This window comes from Canis lupus, chromosome 6 (assembly GCF_048164855.1).
Source record: "Canis lupus baileyi chromosome 6, mCanLup2.hap1, whole genome shotgun sequence".
NCBI classification, from domain to species: domain Eukaryota; kingdom Metazoa; phylum Chordata; class Mammalia; order Carnivora; family Canidae; genus Canis; species Canis lupus.
The window spans coordinates 33,409,185-33,428,208 of record NC_132843.1 but is presented as its reverse complement, the minus strand read 5'-3'; the positions used below and the strand labels follow the sequence as shown (position 1 = coordinate 33,428,208).

At 35.6% G+C, this 19,024-nt stretch overlaps 1 protein-coding gene across 9 annotated transcripts in view; it reads left to right on the top strand.

Annotated features, from left to right (window-relative positions):
• RIT2 (Ras like without CAAX 2) overlaps window positions 1-10,996 on the top strand; it is a 468,395-nt gene extending 457,399 nt beyond the window's left edge. For 7 of the 9 annotated variants that reach the window (XM_072829420.1, XM_072829421.1, XM_072829419.1 and 4 more), the window contains one exon: window positions 10,500-10,996. In XM_072829420.1, the coding sequence (XP_072685521.1) occupies window positions 10,500-10,727 (228 nt within the window). In that variant the 3' untranslated portion in view covers window positions 10,728-10,996. The remainder of the gene's footprint in view (window positions 1-10,499) is intronic. The other 2 variants (XR_012032560.1, XM_072829424.1) reach the window with 2 other exon arrangements.
• The last annotated feature ends 8,028 nt before the right edge of the window (window positions 10,997-19,024 follow it).

The following is a 19,024-nucleotide window of genomic DNA, read 5'->3' as shown; positions in this document are numbered from 1 at the left end:
GTCTCTGTGAATAAATAAATAAAATCTTTAAAAAAAAAAAAAAGAAGCAGAAAAATCTCACTTTATACCTAAAGGTGCTAGAAATTGACCAACAAAACCTAAAACTAGCAGAAGCAATGACATAATAAAGATTACAGTAGAAATAAATGATAGAGAAAAATCAAAACAATGAAACCAGGAGCTGGTTCTTGGAAAAGATCAATAAAATTGGTAAACCTCTAGCCAGACTCATCAAACAACCAACCAACCACAGAGAGGACTCAAACAAAACCACAAATGAAAGAGGAGAAAGCAACCAACACTGGAGAAATACAATTGTAAGAGAATATTATGAAAAATTATATGGCAACAAACTGAACAGCCTAGAAGAAATGGATTAAATTCCTAGAAACATATAATATACCAGAACTGAAGCAGGAAGTAGAAAATTTGAACAGACTGATTACCAGCAATGGTAAAAAATTTCCAAAAAACAAAAGTCCAGGACCAGATGGCTTCACAGGAGAATTCTTACCCAAACATTTCAAGAATTCTTACCAAACATACCTATTCTTTTTGGGGCACCTGGGTGGCTCAGTGGTTGGATGTCTGCCTTTGACTCAGGGCATGATCTGGGGTCTTGGGATTGAGTCCCTCATCAGGCTCCTTGAAGAGAGCCTACTTCTCCCTCTGCATATGTCTCTGCCTCTCTCTTTGTGTCTCTTGTAAATAAACTATTCCAAAACCAGAAGGAAAACCTCCAAATCTATTCTATGAGGCCAGCATTACCCTGATACCAAAACCAGAAAAAGGTACCACCAAGAAAGAGAACTACATCAAACTATGATGAACATATATGCAGAAATACTCAAAAAATACTAGCAAACTGAATCCAAAAATACATAAAAAAATCATTCATCATGATCTAGTGGGATACAAGGGTGGTTCAATATTTGCATATTAATCAACATGATACATCAATAAGAGAAAGGAAAAATCCTATGATTAAAATAGAAGCAGAAAAAGCATTCAACAAAGTACAACAGTTACGATTTAAAAAAATGTACGTTTAGGGGGAACATACCTCAATACAATAAAGGCCATACATGAAAATCCCACAGCTACATCATACTCAATGGTGAAAAACAGAGCTTTTCCCCTAAGGTCAGAAAAGAGACAAGGGTGTCTGTTCTCATCACTTTTATTCAACATCGTACTGGAAGTTCTAACAGCAATTAAACAACAAAAAGAAATAAATATATCCAAATTGGTAAGGAAGAAGTAAAACTTCCACTTTATGCAGATGATATGATACTGTATATCGAAAACCTGAAAGACTCACTCAAAATCTCCCAGAACTGATAAATGAATTAAATGAAGTTGTAGGATACAAAATCAATGTACAGAAATCATATGTATGTATGTATACCAATAATGAAACAACAGAAAGAGAAAATAAGAAAGCAATCACATTTACAATTTAACCAAAAATAATAAAGTACTTTAGAAATAAACTTACCAAGGAGGTGAAAGACCTGTACTCTGAAACTATAAAACATTGATGAAAGAAATTGAAGACAACACAAAGAAATGGAGGGACATTCCATGCTCATGGATTGGAAGAACACATATTATTAAAATGACTATGCTGCCCAAAGCAACATAAACATTTACTGCAATCCTTATCAAAATAACAACAGCATTTTTCACAGAACAAGAACAATCCTAAAATTTGTATAGAACCACAAAAGAAAAAAAAAAAAAAAAAAAAAAAAAAAAAAGAACCACAAAAGACCCCGAATTGGCAAAGCAATCTTGAAAAAAAAAAAAAAGGATATAACTGGAGGTATCACAATTCCAAATTTCTAGTTCTATTACAAAGCTATGGTAATCAAAACAGTATAATAGTAGCACAAAAATAGACATATAGATCAATGGAACAGAATAGAAAGCCTAGAAATAAACATACCATTATATGGTCAATCAATCTTTGACAAAGAAGGCGAGACTATACTATGGAAAAAAGAAAGTCTCTTCAATAAATGGTATTGGGGAAAACCATACATACAGCAACATACACTTTCTTAAGCCATATACAAAAATAAACTAAAAATAAATTAAAGGCCTAAATCTGAGACCTGAAACCATAAAAATCCTAGAGGAGAACACAAGCAGTAATTTCTCTGACATTGGGTGCAGCAGCATTTTTCTAGATGGGTCTCCTGAGGCATGAGAAATAAAAAAACAATAAACTATTGTGTCTATATTAAAAAGCCTCTGCATAGTGAAGGAAACAGCCAATAAAACTAAAAGCCTACTGAATGAAACAAGATATTTATAAATGAAATATCTGATAAAGGGTTAATATCTAAGATATATGAAAAACCGATACAACTCAACTCCCAAAAAAACAATACAGTTAAAAATGGTCAGAAGACATAGACATTTCTCCAAAGAAAACATCTAGATGGTCAACAGACACATGAAAAGATGCTCAACATCACTCATCACCAGGGAAATGAATATCATAACTACAATGAGATATCACCTCACACCTGTCAGAATGGCTAAAATAAAAAACCCAAGAAACAACTAATTTTGGTGAGGATGTAGAGAAAAAGGAACCCTTGGGCACTGCTGATGGAAAGGCATAGTGGTGCAGCCACTGTGGAAAACAGTATGGAGGTTCTTCAAAAAATTAAAAATAGAACTATCCTACAATCCAGTAATCACACTACTGGGTATTTACCCAAAATATACAACTAATACTTAAACACTAATTTGAAGGGATATATGCATCCCTGTATTTATTGTAGCACTATTTCCCATGGCCAAACTATGGAAACAGCTCAAGTGTCCAGCAATAGATGAATGGATAAAGAAGCTGTAGTTTATATATACAATGGAATATCATTCAACTATAAAGAAGAATGAATTTTTGCCACTTGCAATGACATGGATGGAGCTAGAGAGTAGAATGCAAAGCAAAATATGCCAAATACCATATTATGTCACTCATGTGTTGAATTCATGAAACAAAACACACAAGGGGAAAATAAGAGACAAATCAAGAAACAGACTCTTAATTATGGGGAACAACTGATGGCTACCAGAGGTGAGGTGGTGAATGGTGAAGAGAGAGGTGAAATAGATGAAGGGGATTAAGAGTACACCTGGTGAGACCTGAGTAATATATGGAACTGTTGAATCACGATATGGTATACCTGAAATTAATATAACACTGTACACTTGAATGAAAATTAAAAAGAATGAGTTTCTCATATGTCAGTGACTGCAGCTGAGGGTGGGAAATTATTGCCAGTGCATTGCTGTGTTTTGGTGTTCCCTGCAGGGAGTCTAAGGTGACATCTATGCACTTACCTTTAGAAGGAAGCTATGTGTAAAAACAAAACAAAACAAAAACAAAACAAAACTTGTAGGAGCACCTGGGGGGCAGAATTCGTTAAGTGTCTGACTCTTGGTTTCAGCTCATGTTGTGATCACATGGCTGTGAGACTGAGCCCTGTGTCAGGCTCCACACTCAGCATGGAATCTGCTTGGGATTCTCTCTCTTTTCCCCTCTACCCCTTCCCACTTGGGCTCTCTCTTTCTCTTTAAAATTAAAAAAAAAAAATCCTTTTAAGAAAGAACTTCCAGACTAAAAAAGCAAACAAATCAAAAGCACTTTCATTGGAGCTGGTCAAGGAAACTGGCAAGGCTACTCTTCATTAAAACAGATCAAAACCAAGTACACAACTAAATGAAGTGAAAACTGAACAAGCTAAGTTTGGGCAAATTTTCCTTCTTATTAACAAATAAAATGTTTTGGTCCCAACTCTTCAAGAAACCGATTCCTATTACCAAGACTATGCAGGCTCTATAATGAAAATTAATATCTTTGTAGGTAAGAATGAAGTGAAACACAGGAAGATATTAAAAAATATTAACAAATTTTGAAGAGTTTGTTCTATACACTGAATATTTTAACAGTACCCAGTAGGCTGAACCACAAAGAGATTACACTTGCAAAGCTTCTCTTGGAAGAGTCAGACCCATCTTTCTGCCAATCTCTCCTCACTCAAGGTTAGTAAATATAGAAAAGCAGTGTCAGAGTTTCCTTTGTGCTACTAAGACTTATATGGCTTACTAGCCGACCCCCATTACCCTGAGTACCTTTACCTTTACAATAAAGAGTGATGAAGCTCTTAAAGTCAGCAGATTGCTGGGACAGGAACTTGAATTGACCAGCATGCTTGCCGCTTCCCACAAGCAGCTGGGCCAGGACTGGAACAGGCTGTGTTTGCCATCACACCCAGGGGTTTCTTCAACCCCCATGCAGCTGTGGCTGTGCTTTAATGCCTCCTCAGGCAGATGGGAAATGGCATTTCAGGGAGTACCTGGTGCATTACACAATGATCTTCCTTGGTGAAAAAGGTCACATATATTAAAAAGATGGTTCCCTTGGGTTATTGAAATTTTCTATTGTATAAAACATTTTTCTTTATTCCATTTTTTCTGCCAATGCTTTCTAAAGCCTGCAGGTGGCATATTTAATCACACACTCCCCATCCTTGCAATTGAGGGGCATGGTGTTATGGGATCTGAATCTGAACAAATCTGAAATCTGTTCTTTCCCTGACCCCCAAATAATCTTTCTACAATATTTATTTTTCTCCTCTGTCTCTGTATTTAAAATTTTTCTTTTTCTGTAAATACAATATAAAATGTCCTATATCATTTCTTTGTAATTTAAGAATCATCTCAAGTTAGCAAACCTCAGATCAGAATAATCAATTATATATATATATTTATATTTATATATTGTGAATGTGTGTATGTGTGTGTGTGTGTGTGTGTGTGTGTGTATGGAAGGGAGAGGGAACTGGAGAGATCCTATGAGAAACAGCAAGGATTGGAAATAATACATGATGGAAGAGAGTAGAACTTGATGATTGTTTTACTCAATTAGATATGTGACCCGAACCACTTGCTTAACCATTTTGGGGCCTGAAACTCCTCACTTGAGAAAGAAAAAATAATTAACTCCCTTTTAACACTGTGCTTCTTAGCAGTTACTATTTGGCATGGATAAATATTTTTCATTTAAAAATATTTGATTTTACTTAAATTTTGGATAGTTAAGATATAATATATTGGATGAATATTACATATCCTGGTTTTGAAGCCTAATATAGAAGCAATTACTTTTTATGTTACTCCAATTCTGAACCACTCAGAACCATTAGTGGAATAAAACTTATTCCAGTGATACTGTTGAAATATTTATAGCTTTCAAATAGACCAAAATTACTAAACATAAAAGCCCAGAATCTGTAAAAATTGTTTTTTTTAATTTTTATTTATTTATGATAGTCATGCAGAGAGAGAGAGACAGAGAGGCAGAGACATAGGCAGAGAGAGAAGCAGGCTCCATGCACCGGGAGCCCGACGTGGGATTCGATCCCGGGTCTCCAGGATTGCGCCCTGGGCCAAAGGCAGGCGCCAAACCGCTGCGCCACCCAGGGATCCCCTGTAAAAATTGTTTTTTGAACTTATTTTCTTTTTATAGGTTTGGACTCAAGTGTAGGGATGACAGATTGTGGTTCGTCAAAATTGATGTGAGATAAAATTTATTGAGCCATGGGAATTTTAAAGTATGCTTTCACTTTAATATTTTTTTTAAAATAAAAACTTTATATAATCTTTAGGTAATTGATCTAGTAAGAGTTTTTTCAGGAATTATAGAAGAGATCTAATATTTTACTAAGTTTAATTTCCTTTTGGATTTCATTATAATGAATGTGAAAATTACTGAGTTGTAACATGGAATTAATATTCCAATAATGAATCTAAGAATATATACATTTCATGCTTTGAAATAGAATTCATGATTACTTACCAAAGCAATGAGGAGCTACAAATTTGAAAACACTTTATCCTGCTATAATAATAAGCAGTATGTCATCTATTATTTGCTTATGTGACTTCAATATGAACCTTTGGATGGAATTTTTCTAATTTTTAAGACCATCACATTGGACTTTTAACTGAATTTTGATGTTTCCAATGCTGTGTAATTCATTTTTATAATTAGGAAACATTTAATAAACATGTGTTTGTATAAAGAAATTTTTTAAATGTGTAAGAAACAAATATACATTTAGTTAAAGACTCAAACCTCTTTCCTTTTCTATTCTTTCCAAAGAAAAATTACCTTACTGTGCTGGTAGAAATAATCTCCATATATCAAGAATAGCCCAAAATGATGATGACTCAATGTCAGGGTACCACTAAATGCATCTTCACTTCCAAACTTTGATTTAGAGGGCTACCCAATAGTATATCAAGCCCCCATATATTTGATCATCTTGTTTCTAGATTTCCCCATTGCACTGGATTGGTATGTCTAGCCCTTAACTGATACCCCACTCTCTGGACTGCTATAAATTTACAGAGAGGTGTAGTAGAATGAGTCCAACACCATTGTTCTTTTCTCTGCCTCCTCCTTACTAGAATTGAAATATTTCTTTCCTATTTTTGCCTTTATTCTTCCCCATGAATTTTACTATCTCTGTATAACAGTCTATGGTTCAAAAGATTTGAGGATTTGAATGTATTTTTTATTGAAATTACACATTACTTTGAGATGATTTGTAATCTTTATGGTATTGAACTTTCCTGCTAGGAACCTAAGTCCATGATGTTATCTGATTTCAGAAATCTAAAATACACATTTTTCAACGTATTTTGTAAAATCTGACCAGACCCAATTCATTTTGTGACACACCATGATTGATGTGATATGAGACTGTACATATCCTATTTACCATGAATGTTGAGACATTTAGCTATAGAAATACTACTGTACTTGAGGAAATGGTGATGCTTCAAATTCAGAGGGTGTGTTTCCTATTATATAGTACAGTTGAGTTTTTCATTGATGCACCAAATACAGAAGCACACAAATTATAAGTATATATTTGTAAATCATCAGAGGGAATCCACCTGAAGCCACCATATAGATCAAGTAAGATAATAAAAAGCATCCAGAAGACCCCCTTGTGTCACCTCCCAAAGGAAATACATATTGATCCTCAATACTAGTTTTCGTGTTTCAATTTTCTAAAAGTGTAATTTTGTACCATATTAATATAACAAGAGCAATTAGATGTTAGGTATATGAAAACTATCTGTACTATCTTTGCCACATTTCTGTAAAATCTAATATACTAGTTTATTAGAAATGTTTCATAGATTTGATTTGACTAAACACTATCATGTTTGTAAGATTTATCTGAGTTCTATATAACAATATTCCATTCATTTGCGTTGTATAGTATTCCATTATATTCATATACAACAAATTATCAAATTCACTTATAACATTTGTGTTACTTTTTTTTTGCATCTATGATAATGCTGATAAGAACAGTTCTGTACAAATATTTTGGTACATATAGCCACACATATTCATCAAAACTTCTGGTTATAGAGACTTAATTGTGGAAAAGTCTTAATTACATATTTAATTACAATCTAAAATATAGGATAATATAGATTTTCTGTTTCTTCTTAAGTAAATTCTGGTAAATTTTGTCTTAGGAATTTATCCTTCATCTAATTTGTCAGATTTCTTGACATAAATATAATATTCCTTAATTACCTTTTTTTATGATTGTAGGATCTGTACTTATGTCGACTTTGTCATTCTTGATACTATTTATTTGCACTCTTTTCCACCTCTAACCTTGTCTGGGCTCTATCAATTTAACAACTTCAGATTTAGTCTTCTCCACTTAATGATTATTTTCTATTTCATTTATTTTTGTCTTTACCATACCTTCCTTTGCTTCTTTCGGTCTAATTTGCTGATTTTGGGGGTAAGTTCTTGAGGTGGCTACTTTGATCATGAAGTTTGAGTTTTTCTGCCTTTGATTCTTTGCAGTGTTTTGAGACTTGCTTTATAGCTTAGCATGAAGTCAATATCTATAAATGCTTTACGTTCATTTGAAGAAAATAAATCAGTTGTTTGGTACAGCATCTTACATATGTAAATTAGATCAAATGTGGTGTTTTATTCAAACCTTCAACATCCTTATGGACCTATCTATGTATTCTTTCAATTGCTGAGGGAGAAAGGTTAAAATATCTCATTACGATTTTGTATTTTAGTTCTGTCAACATAAAATGAAGCTAGATTTTTAGTACATACAAATGTATAATACCATCATCATAGTTAAAAATTATTACTTAAAAAGATGAATCTACTTTGTCTGATAATGTATCAATATAACATCTTTTTGTATTAATTTCCATTCAGATTTTACTTTCAATATCCTTACATGGAAGGTGTTCTAACTACCAGTGTTGTTTTTTTTTTTTTTTTTTTTTAATCATCTGACAATGTTTGTCTTTTTTTTAACTGACAATGTTTGCCTTTTTTAACTGGATAGTATGCTCCATTTACATATAAATGGTTTTGGTAAATTCTATTTCTTTATAATTCTTTGTGAACTGAGGATACATCCTGCTTCATTGACTTCAGGTTTCTTCACTTGTCTTTTGACCTTTAGGATGTAGATAAAATACTCTCTGCCTCTTGCCCACTGCTCTGTCATGGGAATATCATATCCCAGATAAGATGTGCTCTTTGAGTCTGAGTCTCAGAATAAGAATACAGAAAGGATCAACCAGATCTCAATCCATAGTCTGGAGCTAAACTGACACAGTTGCCCTCCAGCTGCTAATAAGCAGTAAGAACAAAAACACTTTTGTAAACCACAGCAGAGATTTTGGAGTTGTGTGTGTGTGTGTGTGTGTGTGTGTGTGTGGCTTAACGAAAGGTGATTAATCTAGAAAATCGTACCAGAAATATGGTGTTACTATAAAAAGCACATAAAATATGTGTCCGTTAGCTTCTGAGTTGGGAAAAATGTTGTAGGAGACTAAAAAATAAATGGCAACACATGGTATGTAGTGTCAAAACATTTGGTAAGACTGTCACCTGTGATTCCTTAGAAATTAGACAACTTAATGTATGACTTTGTCTAATTGCCGGTAAGACAGAATCTTCATAACTTCAGTTGGTTGTTTTTAGCTGTGTTCTTTAGTTACTATAAGATAGACATGAGCTTAGAAAAGGACTGGTATGTTTGCCAGCAGGAATGAAAGCCCTTAGTGAGGTTGATCTTTCATAGACTAGACAGGACCTGGCTTTGAAATCAGACCTGTTTTTATTTCCCAGCTCAACCCCCCTTTTTTGGCAATACAATATGGTGTATCAGTTAAGAAAAAGTGGTTTATGTTCTAGTTACAAACAACTCCAAAATGTCAGCAGCTTAACAGAACAAAGTTCCTTAGTTATGCCTGGTGAATATGTCCATCCTGGTGAACTGGGTGCTCTACTCCCCATAGTCAGTCACTTCAGAGTGCAGGCTGATGGAGTCCTCCAGTTCACCATATACAAATGGAAATTTGGCAGGAAACATGAATATACAAATAAACAACCGTGTAAGTTACTTTAATAAATAGACCAGTATGGACAAAGAGGCCATCAGAACATACTGAGTCAAAGCAGCATTATTCCTGCTTTCTTCAAGCCAATGTGAATACTCTAGTAGAGCTTAATGGGAATGCTAAAGTTTGAGCAGTATCATTGGCACCCAACTACAGTGTCATATAATTCCCTGTTTAAATATTTGTGCATCACTTATGTTTGCATCTTAATCCAGGTTTTTTTATTAATCATCCTTTCTCCTCTAATGGTGACTTAAGTACCAGGCACTGTAGTTAACATTAAAGAGATGTTAAGGCATAATTATGACTTCAGCTTATCATCTCTAGAGGACCCATTGCAATAACATGCACCACATCATGGTTTAGTGCCATGAAACTTACGTAAAGCTCTAACCATGCTCTAAAGTGCTTAGCTAGAGACTTATAATGGTGGTGTTTTGCTTTTGTTTTGTCAGAAGATTGTTTTTCAAGTTCATGGCAACTTTATCATGGCTTATTCTTAACTGAAATCTCTGGACTATAGTTAATAAATAATAGTAGTTATAAAGTTTTCAGTATGTACTCAGCAACATTATCTGTAAAGGTGTATCAAACACACTAACAAAGAGCCTTGGAGGTAGGTGTCATTATCCTAGATTACAAATGAGATACTCAGGCCAAAAGGTTAAGAAGTTTACCCAAGTTTGCAAGACTCAAAAGTTGGAGAGCTGAAACTTAGAAACCAGTTTTATGCTAAAGCCATGGTTTTGACCACTTTTTGGACCGTTTTTTTGGAAGTTTAGAGAATTTTAATTACTCAGTTGCGCTTTTAGAGGTTCTGATTTCTCATTTGCCCTTCAAGTTAAGAAATTTTAGAAATCTCCCTTTACAACAAATTCTCATTAGTATACTTTTCCTTTACATTTTTTTCCATTTAACATGTCCACAGTCCTGATAGAAAACATAGTTTTTGATGTAAGCATCTCTCCCTTTCTCTCTTTTTACTACCATTTATTTTTCCTTAGGTCTCTACAGAAGAAGGCTTGAGTCTGGCCCGGGAATATAACTGTGCTTTTTTTGAGACCTCTGCGGCCCTCAGATTCTGCATTGATGATGCCTTTCATGGTCTCGTGAGAGAAATCCGCAAGAAGGAGTCCATGCCATCCTTGATGGAAAAGAAACTGAAGAGAAAAGACAGCCTGTGGAAAAAGTTAAAAGGCTCATTGAAGAAGAAGAAAGAAAACATGACATGATATCCTTGCTTCTAACTCCCTTATTCTTTCTCTGAATTTTATCAGTTGGACAATTCCAGATGTTGCATTCTGCTTCAATATTTTCTGTCTCTCTCTCTCTTTCTCTTTAAATATCTGCCTATAGGTAAAAGCAAGATCTGCATAACTGTACCTCTTGAGATAGTTTTGTTTTGCCCTTAACAGTTGGATGGATTTTGTCAATCAGCCGGATATGCTGTTTAAGATTTTACAATATATTACTAAATAAAATTGACATTCCAATTGCCTCATTTCCCTTTAAAGAGTCTAGCTTCATTTGGTATGCTGTCTGGTTATAGAGGAAATTCAAAATTGCAGACTGAATGATAAAAGGCTCTGGGGATCTGCCTTTGCCTGATAAGACTCTGATTGTTTGCATTTCAGGAATCTCAGTAAATAATGAAGAAGCTCAGGAAACAATTCAGAGCAGGAGTCTGCAGTCCTGTCTTTCCTTAACTGTGGAAGTCTTGGTGCTTTTTTGTGAAGATAAATCTTAGAGGAATTATTAATAATAGGAACCAGTTGTGGGTCATTGGAGGGCTGAAAGAAAATATCCCTGTATTTGCAGTGCTCTGCCCTGTTAGGCTTTAGCAAAATTATCACCGTGAAGTCGCTGAGCTGTGGCAAAAGGATCTTGTCTTTGTAGCAGGCAAAGAGAGGCTGATAGGAACTTGGTGGTTCAGATATTCGTAGAAGGACACCCTGCTCCCTCCCACTAGGAGTCCCTCTTAGGATTGCTTCACCTACACTGGGACCACCTGGAAGGCAAGAGCCTTGTTGATCCAGAGATCCTATATTCTCTGTATGCTGCCATAATTTCCTATCTCTTCTTACTCAAACCATGAAATACCATCAGTTAGAAGGTTTTGTTTCTTATTTGTTACAAAGGATCATCATGGAAAATGAAATTGTCTATTCACTCATTGATCCCACTGTGTGATTTGGTTTATTCAAATTCAAACTTAGAAAGCACCTTACCCACACAGTTTTGAATGTTTAACAGACAAGTATTAAATAAGAGTTGAACATGAGATGGAAACCATGTAACCAGTCTTCATGGGTTGGAGACAGTTTTTTATCACAAATTGGAGAAAAGGAAGGATGAAGAGCATAGTTATCATACAACATGTAAACACTTATTCTTTCATTCACAATGCCCCTACAACTTGTTAATCTCCGAAAATGCAGGAATGACTCAAGGTAGCTTAACATATAGTTGGAAGACTCACTTGGCTGAAGAACAGTGGGATTATACATTAGATGAGAGGACACGTTTAACATAGTAACATAGATACAACTGGAAGGAATTTAGAAATCATAAATTTTCAACTGGCGAACTAAAATTTTAGCCTTTCAGAATAATATACCTGTGGGTCCTTTTGTTGCTTGGAGCTAAGGCCTTTGTCAAAACCGCAGGGACTTCACTGTTCTTGATCCTATGTACTAGACATGCAATTAACTGTTGCCAGCTGTCTCCCTTTGGTGTTTTCTCAACCCTCATATTCTATGGTGTAGGACACAAACTAATCAGTTTTCCCCATTCCATAGTGTCCTGAAACTAAATCCACTTCATCTTTTCATAATTAGGAGAAAAAGTAAAAAAGAGAACACATAGAGATCATTTAAAGATATTCTTAAAGTTACAGACTGGGTCTTTCTTTGCTTCCTCCTGCCTTGGTTCTGTTTAATAGTCTCTTTCTGTCCTGTTAAAAATGGGTTAGGTTAGTACATTCTTTGCCTCCTGCACATTCTTTTCCTTCTGCAGCCCCGGACTCCAGAGAACCTTTTCAAGCCTGGGAAGACCCTGTAAATACTATATTCCGTCAGACTCTTCTGTTTGCTAGAAGATGCAATCTAGGAAACATAGTACTTGGCACTTAGTTCTATATGATGAAACTCCATCTTTGAAAACTTGATGAGTGCCCAGTCTATGAGTACTAAGACTGTTTCGTGCATTTCCTAACATAACTCAGTCTATATAAATTTATTACTATCAGCTCCACTGTCTTTGGCTCTAGAATTTTCTAAATCTCTTCTACTCTTCTTTCTTTCTTTATACTCCTTGAGTACTAATAAATAATTTATAAATTGCAGGAACTTTTAGAGGGGTTTAGGTTAGGTAACATGTGCCAGGTCCAACCCTTCACTCTGTAGAAGGGGATCTGCAAAGTATCACCTGGGAGCTGCATGAATTTGAGATACTTATTACAAGCAGAGATTGAGGCAGACTTCAAGCATTCTTCTAGGCAGAAGGAAATGTTCCAGAAGAATAAAACCTAGCTATTTCTGTCCATGGGCTATTAATTCACTCTCTTGCCATAAGACTGAAATGCCAAGATCTTATTTTTGATCATTATCCCTGAAAACTTCCAACCAGACCTAAAATATCTAAGTCAATCTCAAAAGCTCAGAGAAGAAAACCACAAAGTACACATGCCTGCATTGCCAAGGGACTGTCAATAAACTCTTGAAAATAAATATCCATTTGCATTGTAGATGAATGTGTAATTCCCCAGCACAATCTATCAAATAGTAACTAAAAACCTACTATGTAACAAGCAGTTTTCTAGATACCATGTTCATGTATATATGGGTGTGTGTGCGTGTACCAAAGCACTTAGGAAATTCTAAACACAGTTTTCTGCCATCTAGAAATATATCATTTATCTATTTTGAGGTGTTTTTCATTAATTTATCTTGTGATTCCCCATGGTAAAATAATTTCTCAGATCAGAGACAATAGCCATCTAAAATACTATATTTTGTGTTCAGTAGGTACAGGTTGAGTTCCGGAACTTCCATAGAAAAGGCCAGTGAGGAAAAAACATGGGCACTTGGGTCAAACATTACTCACATAACAGTCAGAAGTGCAAGGAACAAATAGCTACTTTATTTCTAACTCATCTGTTCTTTCTCACAAGCCCTCTGACTAATGGGTAGCTGTGGGGGGACGAGTTACTAAATTTTAATTCAGTGCAGTAATTTAATGCTAATATGAGGCAATAATTTAAGAAGTATCTTTAAATGACACAATCTCTGCATCATGTACTTAGGTCAGTGTTTGATCATTCAAACTTCTGCCCCGCTTCCTTTCCTTTCCAAAACTATATGTAGGTATAAGAGAAAGGCATGGCCTACATGAGCTCATGGCAATAGAATTCCCCCTTCTTCCAAGTTCTATAGTGTATCCTCAGTATTCTCTTTAATCTGTTTAGCCAAGGTTTACCAACAAATTAGACTACATAGAAGAAATGGATAAGTCCTTAGAAACATACTACCTACCAAAAGCTAAAGCAAGAAGAAATAGAAAATTTGAACAGACTGTTCACCAGCATTGAAATTAAATCAGTAATCAAAAAACTTCCAACAAATGAAAGTCCAGGACCAGATGGCTTCCTGGGGGAATTCTACCAAACATTTCAAGAAGCTCTAATACCTATTCTTCTCAAGCTATTCCAAAAAAACAAAAGAGGAAGGAAAACTTCCAAGTTCATTCTATGAGGCCAGCATTACCCTGATACGAAAACCAGATAAAAGTACCACAAAAAGACAACTACAGGCCAATATATTGGTGAATATAGATAAAAAAGTCTTCAAAATATTCTAAAATATTAGTAAACTTAATCCAATGACACATTTCTAAAAGTCACACACCATGATCAAGTGGCATTTATTCCAGGGTGCAAGAGTGGTTCATTATTCACAAAACAACATGATACATTACATCAATAAAAGAAAGGATAAAAACCCTACTCATTTCAATAGGTCCAGAAAAAGCATTTGACAAAGTACAACATCCATTCATTATAAAAACCCTAAGCAATACAGATTTAGAGATAACATACCTCAGTGTAATAAAGGCCTTATATGGAAAACCCATAGTATACTCAATGGTGAAAAACTAGGAGCTTTCCCCCTAAGGTCAGAAACAAGACAAAGATGTCTACTCATACCACTTTTATTCAGCAAAATACTGGAAATCCTAGCCACAGCAATCAGCAACATAAAGAAATAAAAATTATAAAATTGGTAAGGAAAACATAAAACTATTTAAAGATGACATGATAAAATCTATAGAAACGCCTAAAGACTTCACCAAAAAACTACTAGAAATGACAAATGAATTCAGTAAAGTGACAGGATACAAAAATTAATGTAAAAGGGTCTGGCCTGATTCTTCTTTTTCTCAACTTTATTTTATTGTCATCATACCATTTGACATGATATCTACCCTCTCAAGAAATTTTTAACTATACGATATATTACTGCTGACCAGGTAAAATGTTGCACATCAGATCTCTAGAGCTTATTTATCTTGCTTGAAACTTTATAGCCTTTGATTATAATCCCCCATCTCTCCATCCCTGCAGTCCCTGGTAACTATCTGATTCTGTTACCAGACTGGTTGACTCTGAGGTATGTTGAAGGTAGGCAGGTTGGGCCATGATAAATAGGAGCTTTCTACTGGTATCCATGGCATTGCTCTTTGCCTTTGGGTCTCAAGGTCCTTCCCAACACAGTGTCTTTATTCGACCCCAGGTCTCTTCCAGACACCTCTACCAGCACCTGTGCCTCTCTCTGGGATCACTCATATGCCACACACAGGTCATGGGGATTCCTGAGCAATGACTCAGTAAGGCTCTGCAGCTCTGCCTACCCCCACCTCTATCTAGCTCATGTGGGGCTGCCCCCAGTAATCCAGCTTATTCCTAGTATTTATTAATTAGCAAAAGTGATATACAAGCACAAATAAATTAGAATGTACCATATCAGCTATAAACACAAAATGTGTCCATGAATGGGAAACTTGGTTACTAGCCCAAGTTCTCAAACTTTCCTGTCATTGGTTGTAAGGAACCTCCCACCATTAGTCAGCCAGAAGGGCCCAGGGTGTAGGATTAGGAAAAGGATCCTAATGTATATAGTCCATTTGCTTTTCAGTGTCTCTCTTCCATAAGCCATCTGCTGGAAGGAAGTAGGCTGCATGCTTTTCTCTAAGTTATCCTTCAAAAACATACTGGCATGGGATCCCTGGGTGGCACAGCGGTTTAGCGCCTGCCTTTGGCCCAGGGCACGATCCTGGAGACCCAGGATCGAATCCCACGTCAGGTTCCCAGTGCATGGAGCCTGCTTCTCCCTCTGTCTGTGTCTCTGCCTCTCTCTCTCTCTCTCTCTCTCTGTGACTATCATAAAAAAAAAAAGAAAAAGAAAAAACATACTGGCATGTAAGATAAACAAGAAAATAGAATTTAATAGTCCAAGATGAGAAATGCCTTATTATAGGTGGCTTATGTTCTTCTGAAGCACCAAAATCTGCTTCAGACTATAAAAACCTACCTTAATAAAGATGTTACATATTTTTAAAAGCCACGGGTCAAGAAAAATTTCAAGACAGAATATATTTTAAAATATTTCAAAACATAATGATCCCCATCACCATATTTATATAAACTGAAGTTGTAGTTCTTCTGGTTTGAGTCTTCACATGATACTAGAAGACATCCTAAAACCAAACTAGCCTAAATTCTCTACTGTCAGCTTGTACTTGAACCCTTGCACTTTCTTTGATGTTTTCCCATTACAGTTTCTACCTGGGGTTAGATGGCAAAATGCCATTATTTTTTTCAGGCCATATATATATCCATTATAAATGTAAATATAAGAAAGTAGAAAATTACAGGATGCCTGTGTGGCTTAGCAGTTGAGCATCTACCTGCAGCTCAGGGCATGATCCCCGGGCCCAGGATCCACTTCCGCATCGGGCTCTTTGCAGGGAGTCTGCTTCTCCCTCTGCCTGTGTCTCTGCCTCTGTGTGTGTGTGTCTCTCATGAATAAATAAATAAAAGCTTTAAAAAAAGTAGAAAATTTCTCATTAAAATGTCAACAACATAAATATATTTGTCATAAGATTAATTGCCATTTTTAAAAGTAGAGCAGATGGACCTATGATGGAAGGCACAAAGAACATGTAAATTTTTTATGGATGAAGAACACCTAGACCATGCATCATTTAAGGGATAACAGATCTATGTAGCCTTCTGTACATGGGAACCAGGAGCACACAGGATAGAACAATGGAAACAGAGGCCACAAAGTGAGAGGATTGTGCACAGATAAAGGGATACTAAACATCAAAGCTAGGCAGACTGTAAGCATGTACACAAATTCACGTGGAGAGACTATATCCTACACTTCCTCACCCTTTTTGTTTCAAGTCCCACTCCACCTCTAATATCCCATTACATATTGAGATAACCCAATGTTACTCTCTCCCTTCAAAATACTGGTGTAAATAATTAAATTTTATGGCTAAGAAAGCATATCAATCAATCAACATTCCAGCCCTATAAAATTGGGTGCAAAGTTCTAATGATATCAGTGTGATATATATCCAATTCATTTAAAAAATATAGTCTGTACTGAGGCCCCTGGATGGCTCAGTTGGTTATGGATCCAATTTTTGATTTTGGCTCAGGTTATAATCTTAGGGTCATGAGATGGAGCCCCATGTTGGGCTCCCCACTCAGCAGGGAGTCTGCTTGGGATTCTCCTTCTCCCTCCTCCTCTGCTTCTCCCCCAACTCACGCATGCACTTGCTCTCTCAAATAAATATTTAAACAACTAAAATATATTCCATAGTAATTAGCCTTTGTATCTTAAAAAACCTTAAAGAAAAATAATCAATTAAATAGTAGTGCTTCAAACAACCATAAAAATCATCATAACCTGGTTCCCTCTTATAGACGAGGAAACTGAGGTTCAGAGCAAAGACAATCCTCCAGGCATGTCTCCTCACCCTCATTCTGGTTCTCCTTTTTCATGCCCCTTACTGCCCAGTAGGGTCCTACAAGGCCAAAAAACAGCATGAAAATGCCTGTCCCTTTAATGTTTTCTTGTCTCTCGAAGAGGCAGAGAGGGAAGAGAGATGTGACAACCTCAGGCTCGTGAGGTGTCATCAACTCCAGGCACCAATTTTGTTAGAATAACTTTAGGTTATTATATCTTCCATTTTTAGTAAAAATTATCTCATATGAAGGGAAAACATTTTTTCTGATGTGCCCAGCATGCCACTAAGATCACAGCAATAATTTATTTGCTGGACTTTGTATGTTGCAATTTGAGCATCATTCAGCTTTCTCTAGAGGTGTAATTAAAACCAGCTAATAAATTAACTAAAAAAGTATGGTTTCTAGAATAGATCCGTAGTGTCTCTTTAAAATCTAGAAATATGAGGACTCTTTACCTCCCTTTTTAGCTTAGGCCAATAGGATACTGAGAGCAATGCTATTGTAAGTCATCTTTCTGGATGATGCATTCAACAAGGGGGTGAGCATGTCAATTAAGGGGAGTTTACTCAAGATTTAAAACATATCACTATTGAGATGTGCTGGACTTACAGCAATTATAGTGTATATTTATGTGCAGAAGAGGTAAAGAGAGGAATAAAAGCACTACTGGTGTACCACTGCCCTGGAGATGCTAGAGAAACCAAAACAACTATGAATTACAGATGTACAAGTCACATCACGCCTAAATCACACAGACTTTGTGACTTTGGCTCACCCAAATCCTCCTCCTTTCTAAGAGCTAATCAGTTTCCATAGAGAATGGGGATAGGACCAGGACACAAAAAGATGGATATTCTTTGAATGGTTTGTCTTGGCCTTTGGCACATATTGCATAATTTATTTTATAGCACATCCTGTGAATTTATTATTTTTTAAAAGGTCAATAATAGAAATTAGTTGTATTCTTCCTCCTGTTTGAGAGGAAAGAGGAATTCTATAGATATAAATATAGGGCCAGAAAAAGTCAAACTAAAAGGATAGATGATTTACTAATTCACAAGTAGTTAATTCACTCACATATAGTCACTTGTTAATTCACTCAACATTCATTTATTCATGTATTCATTAGTATTTTTTAGCTCATGTTGTATACAGCACACCTTGCTTGATGTTTTTTATTATCTTATCAATAATCATATAATAAACCAAAGCATTCATCTATACATTGAAAAATATTTTCTGAGTACCTAACTCTGTGTCAAGTACTGCACTAAGCTCTGGAGATACCTATACAAAAACAGTGAATGTCCCTGGACTCTTGGAGCATCTAGTCTAATCAGGAAGAAAGAGAGCAATATTTAGATTTATAATTTTAAAATGGGACTATAACCAATACTATGATGGAGAGTTATGGTGTGTAAATATTGTCCAGAATAGCAGAATTTAAGGAGATAAGGACTTCCTCGAAGACATGAAGATTGTTTGGGATAT